Source organism: Sinocyclocheilus rhinocerous, unplaced genomic scaffold (genome assembly GCF_001515625.1).
Source record: "Sinocyclocheilus rhinocerous isolate Xijiao unplaced genomic scaffold, SAMN03320098_v1.1 scaffold448, whole genome shotgun sequence".
Taxonomy (NCBI): Eukaryota; Metazoa; Chordata; class Actinopteri; order Cypriniformes; family Cyprinidae; genus Sinocyclocheilus; species Sinocyclocheilus rhinocerous.
The window spans coordinates 1,005,606-1,021,719 of record NW_015651514.1 but is presented as its reverse complement, the minus strand read 5'-3'; the positions used below and the strand labels follow the sequence as shown (position 1 = coordinate 1,021,719).

The window sequence follows — 16,114 nt, the reverse complement described above, 5'->3', positions numbered from 1 at the left end:
CATATTAGAATGATTTCTGAAGGATCATGTGACACTTTATACTGGAGTAATGATGATGGAAATTCAGCTTTGCATCACAGAAATAAATTATATTTTAAAGGATATTAATATATAAACCATTATTTTATATTGTAATAACATCTAGCAAGATTACCGTTTTTTTCTGTATTTTTGATCAAATAAATGCAGCCTTGATGAGCATAAGAGACTTCTTTAAAAAACATTACAAGGCTTACTGATCCCAAACTTTTGACCGGTAGTGTATGTGAAACATACTAAAATAAATAAATAAATTAAATAATAATAATAATAATGAAAAAACTCTAGTTTGCAGTCACTAAATGTCTAAGTGACCAGTTTTCATCAGAATAAGTTGCAATGTGGTCTATATAATATTTTTAACAAACGAAGCATTAACACATGTTAGACTGCACCCCATAAACACAATCAAGCCTAGAAAAAAACACCCACCCCTTTAAGTATAGCAACAATAAAAGGGATGATGATGATGATAATAATAATAATAATGTAATATTGCGCTTTGTTTTTGTGCTTTTGTGTGTTTTTGTTTTTATTGAAGCAATAAAAAGAAAAGGATATGAATAACAAGAACACATACACATGCACCTGTAAATATGCACCAAAATTGTTTAATTCATTGTGACCATTGGATCAAGTTTACAAAAGAGGGTAATTTTTTGCAAAGAAAGTACAAAAGAAAGGCATTTATTCCTTATTTTCCCCAATTAGGATGATTTTTACAGTAAACATTAACTTTGGTTGTCTAAACTGCATGCAGCATTTTTATTGCATGCTTGGAAAATGTATGCAAAAAAGCATTAAAAAGCAGATAACTTTAAAAGGAAAATGTAATATGATAAATAAAACTGAACACAGTTGTTTGTTTTGCTCTGGTTTGTGACCGTCTCGTCCTAAAGGCTCCTGTCTTTTAACATGACGCATTCATTATTCTGCGTCGCGTCGTCCTCCGCCGCCGCGTGCCGCGCCTCTCGGCTGAGCAGCTCAAACCGCCGGAGGAAGAGGATGACAGAGGCCAGCAGGAGCACCTGCACAGTGATGAAGATGAAGAGGCTGATCTGAGAGGCCAGAGCCAGATTACACAGCCAGTAACGACAGGAGTCCAGCAGCTCCTGCTCGGACAGAAACACGAGCAGGCGCCCCCGCAGGTGAGCAGGAGAACTGCAGCTGGCGTTCCTGAAACACACGCTTAGGTTAAAGAGATTATTCAGCAATACTATCCTGTTAAAACATTTATTGTGTCAAAATTCTAATTAAGCACAGATGTGAACTGTACTTTCTGTGACTCACAACCAGAAACTGTCTTGCATCTTTTTTGGCATGGTGTTCATTCAAGAAAACTTTGGCAAGGCATTTGCCAGTTCGTTGTAAACTTCATACACAATGACTTTGAGCTTTGTTTTGTTTGGATTTTTCACTTGTGAGAAGCAATATGGAAATGTTTACTTTCTCTGCAACTTCATTATTTTGCTTGCAAAATATTTTATCCACAAATGCAAGTTTATGAAAGTTACCCCCCCCACACACACACACTTGTCTTACTTTCAAGAAGATATTAAAATCTACATTAAATCTTTATCTACCTCCAGTAACAAAAAGGCAACTAGCTCACTTTTCAGTGTTTTTGCATCCTTTTTATTTAATAATTATTTAAAAAATTTTATTGTTATGTGATCTGCTTATTTATTATTTTTCATTTATTTTTTTTACCTTTTTATGTAATTTTACCTATTTATACTGGTAAAAAATTTATAGCCTGAATGCACTGTAAGTCGCTTTGGATAAAAGCGTCTGCTAAATGCATAAATTATTAAATTAATTTATTAAATTATTAAATTAAATTATGTTTCGTTCTCTCTCTTGAAATGTTATTGCTATGTATTGTTTGGCCATCCTTGAACCCCTGGCTTTTTTCCGTGGTGTATGTTTTGTCATATTTGTACTTCATAAGCAAGTTTAGTAAAACAACAACAACAACAAAAGCTCAGTTATATTTCATTCAAGTATCAACTTGGTCTCAGATGTTTCTCCTACAGTTCCTTAAATAAATGAAACAAGCTCTTCAGGGGTTTTCTCAGGATAACTTGAGGAACAATTGAGACACTTAAATAATAACTAATACAGTAGATATCACCATACTTCCCAAGTTAATTAGTACGTTAAGATATTAAATTTTGTATTACAAGTTTTCGGGAATGTTATGTTTAAATATGCAAATGAGGCATTATCTAATTGAAATGCACACATTTGCATACATTTCCAGGACAGTTGATAAAAGCCAGGTTCAAAATTTTTCATTCTGTGGACATCAGTGTGAATGTAGTATCATTGAGGTACTATTATCATTTCTATTTTTGTATTTTCTGATTTCATTTGAATTTTAGTTGAAGTTTGTGTTTTGTATTTTTTTTAATAGTTTTTTAAAAATCTGTCTGTATAGTTTTTTATTATTACCGGTATTATCTTAATTTAATTTTAAATTAATTTTAAACTAAATTAAAATAATGAAAATAAAATAAAATATTGCCTTGGTATAACAAGCTGAAATAAAAATTATGTTTATGTTTTATTTCAGTTCATTTTATTAAAGTAAATTTTATTTCAAATAAAAATTTTTTTTATGATTTAAGTTTTAAGTTTTTTTAACAGAAGTCTCTTTTTGTCACTCCATAAATCAGAAATACATTTTATTTGTATTTTACATTTGTATTTTATTTTATTTTATTTTATTATTTTAATAATAGGTATATATTCTTTAACATTTAACAACTGTAAAAAAAAAAAAACAGCATATGAAACTCAACTTATTTTCTTTTAACCAAAATAAAATAATTTTTTTATATTATTCATTTTAAATAAATAAGAATATAGATTGAATACAGATAATTTGAAGAAGAAGATCTGAAAGATGAAAGTCTCTGCCTCAGTGCAGCAGAAAAAAACTCAAGCTGAATCAACTCATTCTGACTCGATCCAAAATTTCAATCCCATCTTTAATCTTTCCTGCACGCACTCACTGTATGGAAGCGGGGTTGCTCTGTTTCAGCAGCCATCCTCTCAGATAAAGGATGCCGCAGTCACATGACCACGGGTTTCCATGGAGCGCGGCCCGGCGCAGGGCTGGCAGCGAGTCCAGCAGGCCGTGGGGCAGAGCCGTCAGGTGGTTGTCGTTCAGCTGGAGTGCGGTGGTGTGTGGAGGGAAAGACGAGGGCAGGCTGGCCGTGGTGAGTTATTTATTATACACCATATATTCACCACACTGTATTGTTGTCTGTAAATACATCTGTAAATGTTTATTCTCTCTCTCAGCCCAACAGATGTTTTGTACAATTTTATATTTAATGCTTTAATTTTATTATGATGTTTCTTGTTATATCTGGATGTGTTCCAGAAGCTTCCCCCCAAAAAATTCCTTGTGTTTGCTATAAAGATCTTTATATATAGCTCTATTTATTTTTTATTTTAATCATAAAAATGTTATATATTCCTCAAATTGTGACAACTGGCAAAAAATTAAAAAAATTAAAAATAAAAACCTTGTCTTATTTTCTTCTTGTTTTGATCAGATATCTCATTTTAACCAGCAGCGCGTATGAGTCACTAAAAAACGAGCGTGTGTTTACCAGCCCTTTAGTTCACTGAGGGTCCCAATGTGTGGAGAGCAGAACACATTAGCAATATTGGATGAATAATATTTAATTACCAGCTAAATACACCGAGAATAAGTCATATTTAAGTTACAGAACTAATGCATATATTATGTAATTTGTTTTTAATCTTTCCTGCACGCACTCACTGTATGGAAGCGGGGTTGCTCTGTTTCAGCAGCCATCCTCTCAGATAAAGGATGCCGCAGTCACATGACCACGGGTTTCCATGGAGCGCGGCCCGGCGCAGGGCTGGCAGCGAGTCCAGCAGGCCGTGGGGCAGAGCCGTCAGGTGGTTGTCGTTCAGCTGGAGTGCGGTGGTGTGTGGAGGGAAAGACGAGGGCAGGCTGGCCGTGGTGAGGCCGCGTTTACTGCAGTCCACCACGCCGGCCGCGCAGGAGCACACCTCCGGACACCAGAGCTGAGCCACGATCATCTCACTGCCCAGCAATGACAGCACCACCTTCAACACGAGCGCAACACACCGCATGCCAGCACACACACACACTGCAGAGAGACACGAAATCACCGCCATGTTCCTGCTCTTCATCAGAACAATACATGCAGTCACATCCAGATGTTTTCAGTGCCAGATAAGTATGGAATACTAAACTGAATAGACGGAGATGTTTACGTTTATCTGGAATTTCGGGAGGAAGCAAAGGAAGCAAAGGAAGCAAGAAAGACAAAGATTTAAAAAAGTACGGGATGATACAAACATTGCATAGTCTCAATGTAGAGGAAAAACACAATACATACGAATCTAATGAACATTTTAGGTTGAAATTGAATCGCAAAATGACAACAAAATGTAATTAAACGTTAATAAAAAATGAATACTACAATTATTTTATAATTATAATTAATATATAATATAATTAATGCTGACAAACAAATACTAAAATGTTATTGGATATTGCAAAACCACTGCAATATCACGTTTTTGGCATTTGCAATAATCTATTAACATAAGCAATCTATTAACATGGTGTTTTTTAAATGTTTTTAAATATTAAAAGCAATGGTACATGAATATACAATGGTATCTATAGTGTCACCATGGTATCTTAATTTATTTTGTATATTTTATTTCATTATTGTATTTTATTTTATTTATTATACACCATATATTCACCACACTGTATTGTTGTCTGTAAATACATCTGTAAATGTTTATTCTCTCTCTCAGCCCAACAGATGTTTTGTACAATTTTATATTTAATGCTTTAATTTTATTATGATGTTTCTTGTTATATCTGGATGTGTTCCAGAAGCTTCCCCCCAAAAAATTCCTTGTGTTTGCTATAAATATCTTTATATGTAGCTCTATTTATTTTTTATTTTAATTGTAAAAATGTTATATATTCCTCAAATTGTGACAACTGGCAAAAATAAAATAAAATATAAAAACCTTGTCTTATTTTCTTCTTGTTTTGATCAGATATCTCATTTTAACCAGCAGCGCGTATGATTCACTAAAAACAAGTGTGTGTTTACCAGCCCTTTAGTTCACTGAGGGTCCCAATGTGTGGAGAGCAGAACACATTAGCAATATTGGATGAATAATATTTAATTACCAGCTAAATACACCGAGAATAAGTCATATTTAAGTTACAGAACTAATGCATATATTATGTAATTTGTTAGATGTGAGATGAATTGAAAAGTGAAGTTCTTACCAGCGTCACCAGCGTGTCTGTGTGTCAGTATCAGTCTGAAGGAGCGTTAAGACTGCAGCATCAAACACAGCTGGGTCACACTGATAAAACTCAAACGCCGCCCCCTCAGAGCAATATGTGACCGGAAGTGGGCCGCACTTTCACGCTCTGACACTGGGACATCAGAAGCGCTTTTCCTTTGCATTGGCCAGTGAATGAAGAGCACACGAGTCATCCAGTATCTGAAACAGACAGCAAAACTACACCACAGTTCACTTTGTGCTTTTAATTAAACAATAGAAGGATTACAAAGCCCTGCATCTTCAAAGAAAAAAATATCCTGCTGATTTGCCAAAAAGGCCCAATGTTAGTTCAAAAATATCAATGAAAAGGAGAACTACAGCACATTAGATTTTTCAAATTCAAATTTTGTCAATAAATAAATATAGTAAAATATGAAAACCCAGTCATAATTTTTTCGAAATTGTGATTTATACATCATCTGAAAGCTGAATAAATATAATAAGCTTTCCATTGATGGTTTGTTATGATAGGACAATATTTGGCTGAGATACAACTATTTGAAAATCTGGAATCTGAGGGTGCAAGAAAATCAAAATACTGAGAAAACCGCCTTTAAAGTTGTTCAAATGAAGTTCTTAGCAATGCATATTACTAATCAAAAAGTAAGTTTGAATATATTTACAGTAGGAAATTGACTAAATATCATCAAGGAACATGATCTTTACTTAATATTCTAATGATTTTTGGCATAAAAGAAAAATCGATAATTTTGACCCATGCAATGTATTTTTGGCTATTGCTACAAATATACCCCAGCGACTTAAGACTGCTTTTGTGCTCCAGGGTCACATATGATGATTTTATATATATTATATTATATGTAGCAACCATATGACAATATATTTCATCCATGGAAATGTAATATATATAACATATTACAAAACCAAAAGCCACTATTTTTGGAATAAGCATCTCAGAATTAGTAAGAAACACGTATTGAGTTTCTTTCAGTAAATATGACGGAGCAAAATATCTTAGAGACTATATATCTTGCTGATCAATCATACGGATATGAAACCATAGTGAACAAACAACAACTGATAAATTATTCACATTTATTAGCAAGCTTTACTTCCAAGATTTACATAAACAGTTGACATAATATAAATTATTAAAGGCCATTAACACTCATAACAATGGAATAGATTTTATTCTGATTATTATTGTTAGAAAACGAGCAAAAGCCAGCCGTCTGAACTGAGGATGTTTCTTGGTAACAGTTATTGGAGCCGTACTGTATGTTCACATTCACTATAAAAATCAAAACCGCCATCGAACACAACAAATTCATATTAAAAGGACATCACTGTCTCTCCAAACACACACACACACACACACACAGTCTGGTCAGCTATCCTTGTGGGGACTCTCCATAGGCGTAATGGTTTTTCTACTGTACAGACCGTATATTCTATTGCCCTACACCAACCCTACCCCTAAACCTACCCCTCACAGGAAACTTTCTGCATTTTTAGATTTTCAAAAAACTTCATTCTGTATGATTTATTAGCTTGTTTACCCGTGGGGACCTCAATTTAGGTCCCCACCGTGACACGAGTCCCCATGAGTCTGTGTGTATTCAGGTTTAAGTCCCCACCAGAATAGAAAAACAGGTACACATACACACACACACACACACACACACACACATACGTCAATGAACTAAGCAAAATCAAAAGTCAATATAAACGAGATACCTTCAGAAGTGAATTTAAGTTAGACTGGTTTATGTATGTTCATGATGAATCATTGTTTTTGATGCAGGCAGACAGAAGCACCGAGCAGATGAACAGAGCGGATCTGAGGCTCAGACCTGTAGATATGATATTTGTACAGTATCATTTAAATGCATTCACATCTGAGGGCTGCTGTGAGGGCCGTAGTGTGTGTGTGTGTGTGTGTCAGCATCACTGGTCTTTCTCGTGCATCTGTTGTTGCATCTTTTCCAGCATCTCCTGCATTCTCTTCAGCTGCACATACAAAACAACACACAGTCAGGAAAACGTCATTGTAACTTTCTTGTAGTTTACATTAGGTTTTTATTATTATTATTATTTATAATTTAGCAAGGATGCATTCAATTGATCAAAAGTGAACATTTATAATGTTGCAAAATATTTCTATTTAAAATAAATGCTGTTTTTCTATACTTTATTTTCATAAAAGAATCTCGAAAAATAAAATGTACCATAACTTTCACAAAAATATGGAGCAGCACAACTGTTTTTGCATTGATAATAATCACAAATGCTTCTTGAGCAGCAAATCAGCATATTAGAATGATTTCTGAAGGATCATGTGACACTGAAGACTGGAGTAAAGATGCTGAAAATTCAGCTTTGCATCAAAGGAATAAATTGCATCTTAGAATATATTCACATAGAAAACAGTTATTTTAAATTGTAAAAATATTTCATATTATTACTGATTTTATTTGATTTTTTTTTTTTATAAATGCAGCCTTTATAAGCAAAACAGACTTTCTCTCTCTCTCTCTATATATATATATATGTATACATATATTTACTGCATTTTTTTTTTTACTGTTTTTGTATTTTGTATTTTTTACCCCAAATTTTCAAACGGTAGTGTCATTTTAATATTTCACTTCTCTAGCTGTGTACTGCTCTGCTTTACTACATTTTTTAAATCTAAATTTTACATTGCAGTGTGGCTACTTTACAATAAATTTCTTATGTTTTTCCTTGTTTGAAGAATATGAAGCGAAAATGAAGAAAAAATGGCTAAATTGGAAGATAAACATGAAAAAACACACAAAAAGTATAGATTTATAATACTGGCCATAACCGAGCTGGCAATTAAATCATCCATAGATTCATCCAAGTATCTATAACAATGAATCCGTATGAAAATGTATGTACGGAGACCATAAATATTAATTAAACTAGCATATGTCCTAGGTGCATCAAAGGAATAAATTGCATCTTAGAATATATTCACATAGAAAACAGTTATTTTAAATTGTAAAAATATTTCATATTATTACTGATTTTATTTGATTTTTTTTTTTTATAAATGCAGCCTTTATAAGCAAAACAGACTTTCTCTCTCTCTCTCTATATATATATATATATGTATACATATATTTACTGCATTTTTTTTTTTACTGTTTTTGTATTTTGTATTTTTTACCCCAAATTTTCAAACGGTAGTGTCATTTTAATATTTCACTTCTCTAGCTGTGTACTGCTCTGCTTTACTACATTTTTTAAATCTAAATTTTACATTGCAGTGTGGCTACTTTACAATAAATTTCTTATGTTTTTCCTTGTTTGAAGAATATGAAGCGAAAATGAAGAAAAAATGGCTAAATTGGAAGATAAACATGAAAAAACACACAAAAAGTATAGATTTATAATACTGGCCATAACCGAGCTGGCAATTAAATCATCCATAGATTCATCCAAGTATCTATAACAATGAATCCGTATGAAAATGTATGTACGGAGACCATAAATATTAATTAAACTAGCATATGTCCTAGGGATATTAGTTATTACAGTAACTAAAAAATAATAATAATTAATTACTTGAAATAAAATAAATGTTAACTAAAATAAAATAAAATATATTCAAATGGTAACCTATTTTATTTCAGGTACATTTTTTCATTTTCATTTATTTTAACTTGTACTAAAATAACTAAAACAAAAATTACATATATATATATATATATATATATATAGACATAATGAAAACTAATAAAAATGACAAAAACACACAACAAAATGACTAAAACTAACTAAAACTAAATTGAACATGGAAAATATACAAATAAAAACTCATTCAAAATATTAATAAAAACTATAATAAGTATCTCAGTGTTAGTAAAATAGCACTAGTGTCCTAATAACTATATAGAAATCTATAGCACACATCAGAGTGCTGGTTTAATATCAGTGACGATTGTTCTGTACCTCTTCATCCTTCATCTTAATGAGTCTCTCCGTCTCCACGTCTGGTGTGGGCAGAGGCAGGATGGGTAGTGGACTGTCTGTACGGTTATCCTGCGCCAGTTTACTGAAACACACACACACATGCATTATATGAAGCACATGTGGGCTGGAAAGTCAAACAGCCTCAGGTCAGCATGTCATTTACACACCGCCTGCCGGCTGAAAACAAAGCTGACTGTGTTTTTATCTTCTCTATATGATCACTCTGTGAATGTCACACACCTGGTCATCTCCTGGATGCAGTGGGCTCGGTAGTTTTCGTAGTGCACGTCGCACGTCACGTCTTTCAGGTCGTGCATGTGAGAGCGAATCAGCATGTTCCTCAGTTTCACAAAGTCACAGTGAGACTGATTCTCCACTGAACAACACACACAAAGAAATGCATTAGAGTTCACGAACACACAAACGACATTTACATTTATTCATTTGGAAGACAATTTTATGTAAAGATCTCTGGAACACTGCAGTTCATGCTGTAGCACCACTACTACATATGAGCAGTATGTACTGCGCTTACTAATGATGATAAAGTGCATACTTTAATGGCCAGAAACTCTTGCAGTAGACTAGTATTGGGACAAACTAAGCATGTTCTGGGCAATATTGGCCTAAAAAGCATGCACACTTCAGTATATGGATTTGTGATATGGCCAAAAATATTATCACAATATTTTTTTTTTTACCATTAATGGGGAAGGAAAGCTTTCCATGTTTGTTAGACCTTGAGAATGAATATAAACTTTTTTTCTTTTTTTTCTCACAATTTAAGTCCACACAGTTGCTACCTTTTAATTTAGGGCCACAAGAAACACATTTGATTTTTCCATAAATTCTGCGTTTCCATTTTTTTCTGTATTATCTGATTTATGATATTCTACAAGTTTATCATTAAAAAATGTGTATATAAAACTTTAACAACTTAGTAAATCTTTTCAAATGTAATCAAAAGAAAATATAACAATTCATTTGCAACAAAACATTTGTATGCATTTTCATTGTTTTTTATCAAATAAGATGAGGCTGCATACATTAAAACATGGATGAAAAAATATCTTGGTTGTATGATATGCCTTAAAAATATTATTATTATTATTATTTTGAGAAAACAATAGTAATATATTTCTGTCATAATTTAATTAAGTTAAAATGAACTTTTATTTTGGCAGTTTGTCAAAGATCTTTGAGTTTCGGTGTGTATTTGCTTGTAGTATTTTCTCAGATGAAACTATGAAAAGCTTCTGAAGTGAATCAGAGTAAAAACATCCAGAGCTTATCATCGTTATCGACATAAATCACATTTATCACAGTCTTGATATGATATTGTTTATCGGCCAGTCCTATCATCATGGCACCTCTGACATAGTGATTTCAACATAATATAAATATGTACAATCCATTTGCCAAGCATTAATCCCCTTTTTGTTGTACTTGTTTAGAGTGTTTCGGACCTTCCACGATACCCCAGGGGTAAAGACGACCTCTGACCCTTTGACCTCTGGCCTCCACCACTGTATTACTGCCAATGACAGCAAACGGAGTGCACTCCTACAGCACACACACACGACACATAAATCATTCAATATTCAATATACACACATATTAATGTGCAGCAACACTTTAATCTGCCTCATGAAAAACATCTGCACATAACAGCAGTTTATCAGCTTCACTCCTCCAGCTGTTGGCAGCAGTAAAAAGTCCATCGTGAGGGTAAAAGCAATCCAAATGGAGTGAAATTATTTAAATGATTTAGTCTGGGTGGAGATTTCAGACTGAATGTTTGCCAGACCTTCAGCTCTTTGTCCATCTGTTTGAACTCCTCTTCTTCATCAGAGTCACACTCGGGAAACTGATACACTTTAATCCCAAAGCGCTCGATCTCGTCTCGCACCTGCAGGACAACAGATGCACACTATGAACACAACAATTATATCGCACAACCTGCAAATGTGCAGGAAACAGCTGATGCGTTTGGCCTAGTATAAAATAACTGCTTCCATCAAAAAAGAATCAGATTAACTGTTGAGATGCGATCAGATAGTGTGCACTCACCCTGTCCTTCAGCTTTTTGACCTCATTAGGAGTGAGACAGTCCGCTTTAGAGATCAGAGGAATGATGTTCACTTTCTCATGCAGAGCCTTCATGAACTCCACGTCCACCGGCCGCAAACTGCACGGTAGAGATAACAGTCTCTGAATATCTGATGCTAACTCCATCTCTAATTATATTCACTTCTATTATGCATTAAATACGTTTTGCATTAATCGCACCTGCAAGTCAAATATGTTTACTTTTTACACATTCATGTTAAAGAAAAATATATGTTCTGAAGTCCTGAATTCACATCTGCGAGTCAGTTTGTTAAAGGAATAGTTCACCAAAAATTAAAATTTGCTGAAAATGTGTTAACCCTCAGGCCATCTGAGATGTAGATGAGTTTGTTTCTTCATCAGATCACTTGCTCACCAATGGAGTGAATGGGTGCCGTCAGAATGAGAGTCCAAACAGCTGATAAAGACATCACAATAATCCACAAGTAATCCACACCACTCCAGTCCATCAGTTAATGTCTTGTGAAGTGAAAAGATGTGTGTTTGCAAGAAACAAATCCATCATTAAGTGTCGTTGCTTCTAGCCAAAATATGAGTCCATAATCCATAGTAAAGCAGTGGAAAAAGTCCATCTCCTGTGGTCCTTCACATCAAAATCCAACCATACATTTGTTTAGAACTGTTTTGGCTTGTAAACGGTGCTTGATCTGTGCAGATTTCTCTCCTGATTCAGATGAGACAAACTTTTCACTGGAGAAACCATTATTATGGATTATGGACTTGGAAGCAACTGTTTGAAGTTAAAAACATGGATTTGTTTGCATGTTACAAACATGCAGCTTTTGGCTTCACAAGCTGTTAACTGATGGACTGGAGTGGTGTGGATTACTTGTGGATTATTGTGATGTTTTTATCAGCTATTTGGACTCTCATTCTGACGGCACCCATTCACTGCAGAGCATCCATTGGTGAGCAAGTGATGCAATGCTACATATCTCCAAATCTGATGAAGAAACAAACTCATCTACATCTTGGTCCGAGGCTGATTATGCAAATGGGAAGATGATGCATATGAACCTGACCCATATGAGACAGACCCGTGACACCCGCTCGTACCCGTGTCCAAACGGCGGGATGAAGTACAGGCAGCAGTGCACTCTGTTGTCTAATATGTTCTTTCTGTTCAGTCCACTCTCGTCTCTGAAGTACTGCTCAAACTGCTGGTCGATGTAGTCTGTGATGGGCCTCCAACTGCAAACACACACACTCTTCAGAGAGACAGAACTGTACACAATAACATACTAAGGCTTTTCTGTCAGATTAACTCATTTGACTTTTTGCTTTCATAAAATGCTGTATTGAGCAATCAGCATCTACGACCGTAACTATCAGATTTGTAATTGTGCTCATGGAACAGCTGAATTCTCACCATTCATTGTTATTGACTGCATCTCCAAACCCTGGCGTGTCCACAATGGTGAGTTTGAGTTTGACTCCTTTCTCCTCGATGTCGACCGTGTGTTTGGTGATCTCTACCGTCTGATTAATACGCTCTGTTACAGGAAACACACAATATAACACTCAAACTAACAAACCTGTTGAAGAGGTGTACACGTATGTATATGCTACACTACTGTTAAAGGGGTCATATGATGCTTTTTTAAAGTGCATCATATGCTTTTGCTTTCGCCTAGAAACACACAGCGTCTCCCTGACATGGCTGCTTCAACACTAACTGCGGTTACTGAAACCACGCCTTCTTTCTTTGCGTGCACATTTGGGCCACATTATGCAAATATTTCCACATAGTGATGTAGATATGTGGGGGCGTGTTAGAATGAGGCGTTTTAGGGGGGCGTGGCAGAGTCTTAACTTTGATAAAGTATATCTCTTTGGTTTTGAGACTTTAGCCTTTGCAACTTCAGGGATCTTATCTATGCACAATCAGCTTGTAACACTCCAAAGAGAAAGGAAAACTTTAAATCGCATCATATGACCCCTTTAAAAAGCTTGGGGGTTGGTAAGATTTTTTTTGTGTGTGTTTTTTTTTCTTCTTGTTTGTTTGTTGTTGTTTTTTTAGTCTCTTCTACTCACCAAGCCTGCATCGACATTATTTAATCAAAATACAGTATAAACAGTAATATTGTGAAATGTATAATATATACAGTAAAATGTCATTTATTCCTGTGATCAAAACTGAATTTTCAGCATCATTACTCCAGTCTTCAGTGTCACATGATCCTTCAGAAATCATTCTAATATGCTGATTTGCTGCTCAAGAAAATTTTATGATTATTATTAATGTTGAAAACCGTTGTGCTGCTTCATATTTTTGTAGACACACTGATACATAGATTTTTGTATAATTCTTAGGTGAATAGAAAGTTCAAAAGAACAGAATTTATCTGAAATAGAAATCTTATCCATTATAAATATCTTTACTGTCACATTTTTGATCAATTTAATGAATTTGTTGCTAAATAAAAGTATTAATTTCTTTAAAAAAAAAAAAAAAATCCAAACCCAAAAGACCCCAAATTTTAAACAGCAGTGTATATTGTATTCTTACATAACAATAACAGAACTGTTATTTTGGGTGTACTGTTTCTTTAAGACAATTCTTACCTTCAGCATTTAGTAATTTTCTGTCTTTATAGAGATCTGTGAGGAAGAGGCTGTTTACTAGAGTAGACTTTCCCAATCCAGATTCACCTAAAAACACACAAAATGCTCTTGTTAATGACAAAGACGAGCATGAAGTCAGTGACAAATATAGTGATGATTTCAGACATACCTGCCACCATCAGAGTGAAGTCAAAGCCCTTCTTCACCGACTTCCTGTGGACCTGATTAGGAAGCGTAGCGAAGCCAACATACTGCTTGTCCTGAAAGTCACAAGTCAAAACATTAACGTTCTGTATAATCTTTTTGCATTTTATGGAAGAAAGAAGGTTATACAGGTTTTGAAGGATGAATGATTGGGTGAACTGTCCCTTTAAGACCGAACGTATGTGAATCGTCAGACTGGCACAAAAATAGCAGAGAATGAAAAGCCCAGTAGTGTTGAGACTCCTGCAGATCCACCAACTGTGCCGGAAACCGCTCAGCAGTCATAACCGCTCAAACTGACACGGAGAACACAGAAATTACTGACGGGAAGCAAAATCACTATTAAACCCGACAGCAGAACCAGCTCAGTGTGCAGGCCAAACCAACTGACCATATACACACACACAGAAGCCATATTTACATAAGCTGAAAAGGCCTTTTAACACACTCAAACTTGGGCCAAACTCAACTCCTCTGACTGCCAGAGCATCTCACAACCCGTCATGTGTGTTTCCGCTGTCCATCATCCTAGAAAAGAGAAACCCTGGCGTATCTCACCCCACGCGCACAGTGTGTGTGAGAGAAGAGGGATAAAGATGCATGTGTGCAAAACATCAACTAGATTTTTACATTCTCTGAAGAAAAAGTGGTAATACTTTACCTGTAGCCTTTATGTATAATGCATTTTAAAGGTATTCATAATGCACATTGTAATGCATTATATCTTTTCATAAATAAAAGCTAAAAAATATATTTAATTAACTTTGGTTACAAATCTAAAAATGGGTTGTTTATCATGTGTTTTAACACAACATTATGGAAGCTCGTTTCTGAAATGTAATAAAAAAAGTAATTGCTTTTATCTCACAAATCTAACTTTTTCCCTCACATTTCTGAGTTTATATTTCACAATTCAGACTTTGTTTCTCGCAATTCTGAGAAAAAAAAAATTTTTCTTGCAATTTTGAGTTTTCATCTTGCAATTCTGATTTTTCTATCGCACAATTCTGACTTTCTTTCTCGCAACTCTGAGCTTATATCTTGCAATATTGAGTTAATTTAATATCTCAAAATTTTAAAAAGGTCCAAATAAGTGATATATAAACTTAGAATTGTGAGAAAAAAGTCCAAAAGGTGAGATAAAAAGGTACAATTTCCTTTTTGTTAGGGTGTTGCTCTGCAGTTGTTTAATTGTTCTGAATGATTTGAGCATGTTACTATGAGGCTGCTAGGGTGGTTGCTAGGGTGTTGCTAAGTGCCTGCTAGTTTAATAGTCAGTTTAAATCCTTTAAGTATCCTAAACACCACTAACACAAAGAAAATTTACACAATATCATGCATGTGGCATCATACTATTTGCAATAACACCTAATAAACTAAATTGAAGCAGCTTTTCTAACAGATAGATACATGATAGATAGATAGATAGATAGATTACAAGACATTAGCAGCGAACCTTCTGTCTGGTGGTTCTGGTTCGGGGACACAGAAGTTTCTCCACCAGTTTCTCCTGCAGCATCATGGTGTCCATCCTGAACCAGACGTCTCAGAAATGTGTGCCGTCCCTCTTTAAACCTGCGTGACCCTCACTTTATCATTCTCTGCCTCTATATACCCTCGCTGATTTCCCTTTCCCTGTTTTCTGTCTGTCTCTTGCCCACGGCACATCCCAGCGCGCCGTGTTCAGACAGGCAGGCAGTGGAATCCCCACATGACTGAATGAAAGACTGACAAAAGAAGGTAGTGAGTGAGAGAGAGCGAGCAGGAGAAATGAAAAGACGTAAAGGAAAAAAAAGCATGGAAGCAATTTTAGACAGGAAAGGAGGGG

At 34.8% G+C, this 16,114-nt stretch overlaps 2 protein-coding genes across 4 annotated transcripts; both read right to left on the bottom strand.

Annotated features, from left to right (window-relative positions):
- Positions 1-554: 554 nt before the first annotated feature.
- Positions 555-7,169, bottom strand: LOC107713039 (platelet glycoprotein Ib beta chain-like). Of its 3 annotated transcripts, XM_016518458.1 has the most exons (5): positions 7,126-7,169; positions 5,366-5,604; positions 4,822-4,825; positions 3,836-4,193; positions 555-1,215 (listed from the first exon to the last, which is right to left on the bottom strand). In XM_016518458.1, the coding sequence occupies exons 4-5, from the start codon at positions 4,174-4,176 to the stop codon at positions 933-935; spliced, it is 624 nt and encodes a 207-aa protein (XP_016373944.1). In that variant the 5' UTR covers positions 4,177-4,193; positions 4,822-4,825; positions 5,366-5,604; positions 7,126-7,169; the 3' UTR covers positions 555-932. The 3 variants fall into 3 exon arrangements, with proteins under 3 accessions (XP_016373944.1, XP_016373943.1, XP_016373945.1); XM_016518457.1 differs by lacking the exon at positions 4,822-4,825 and having other exon boundaries at positions 3,836-4,326; XM_016518459.1 differs by lacking the exon at positions 4,822-4,825 and having other exon boundaries at positions 3,836-4,149.
- A 147-nt stretch (positions 7,170-7,316) lies between these two features.
- LOC107713038 (septin-5-like) lies at positions 7,317-15,938 on the bottom strand. The gene is made up of 11 exons (XM_016518456.1): positions 15,743-15,938; positions 14,252-14,342; positions 14,083-14,169; positions 12,887-13,010; positions 12,574-12,708; positions 11,458-11,575; positions 11,195-11,296; positions 10,854-10,950; positions 9,628-9,763; positions 9,367-9,469; positions 7,317-7,398 (listed from the first exon to the last, which is right to left on the bottom strand). The coding sequence occupies exons 1-11, from the start codon at positions 15,815-15,817 to the stop codon at positions 7,336-7,338; spliced, it is 1,131 nt and encodes a 376-aa protein (XP_016373942.1). The 5' UTR covers positions 15,818-15,938; the 3' UTR covers positions 7,317-7,335.
- Positions 15,939-16,114: the final 176 nt, after the last annotated feature.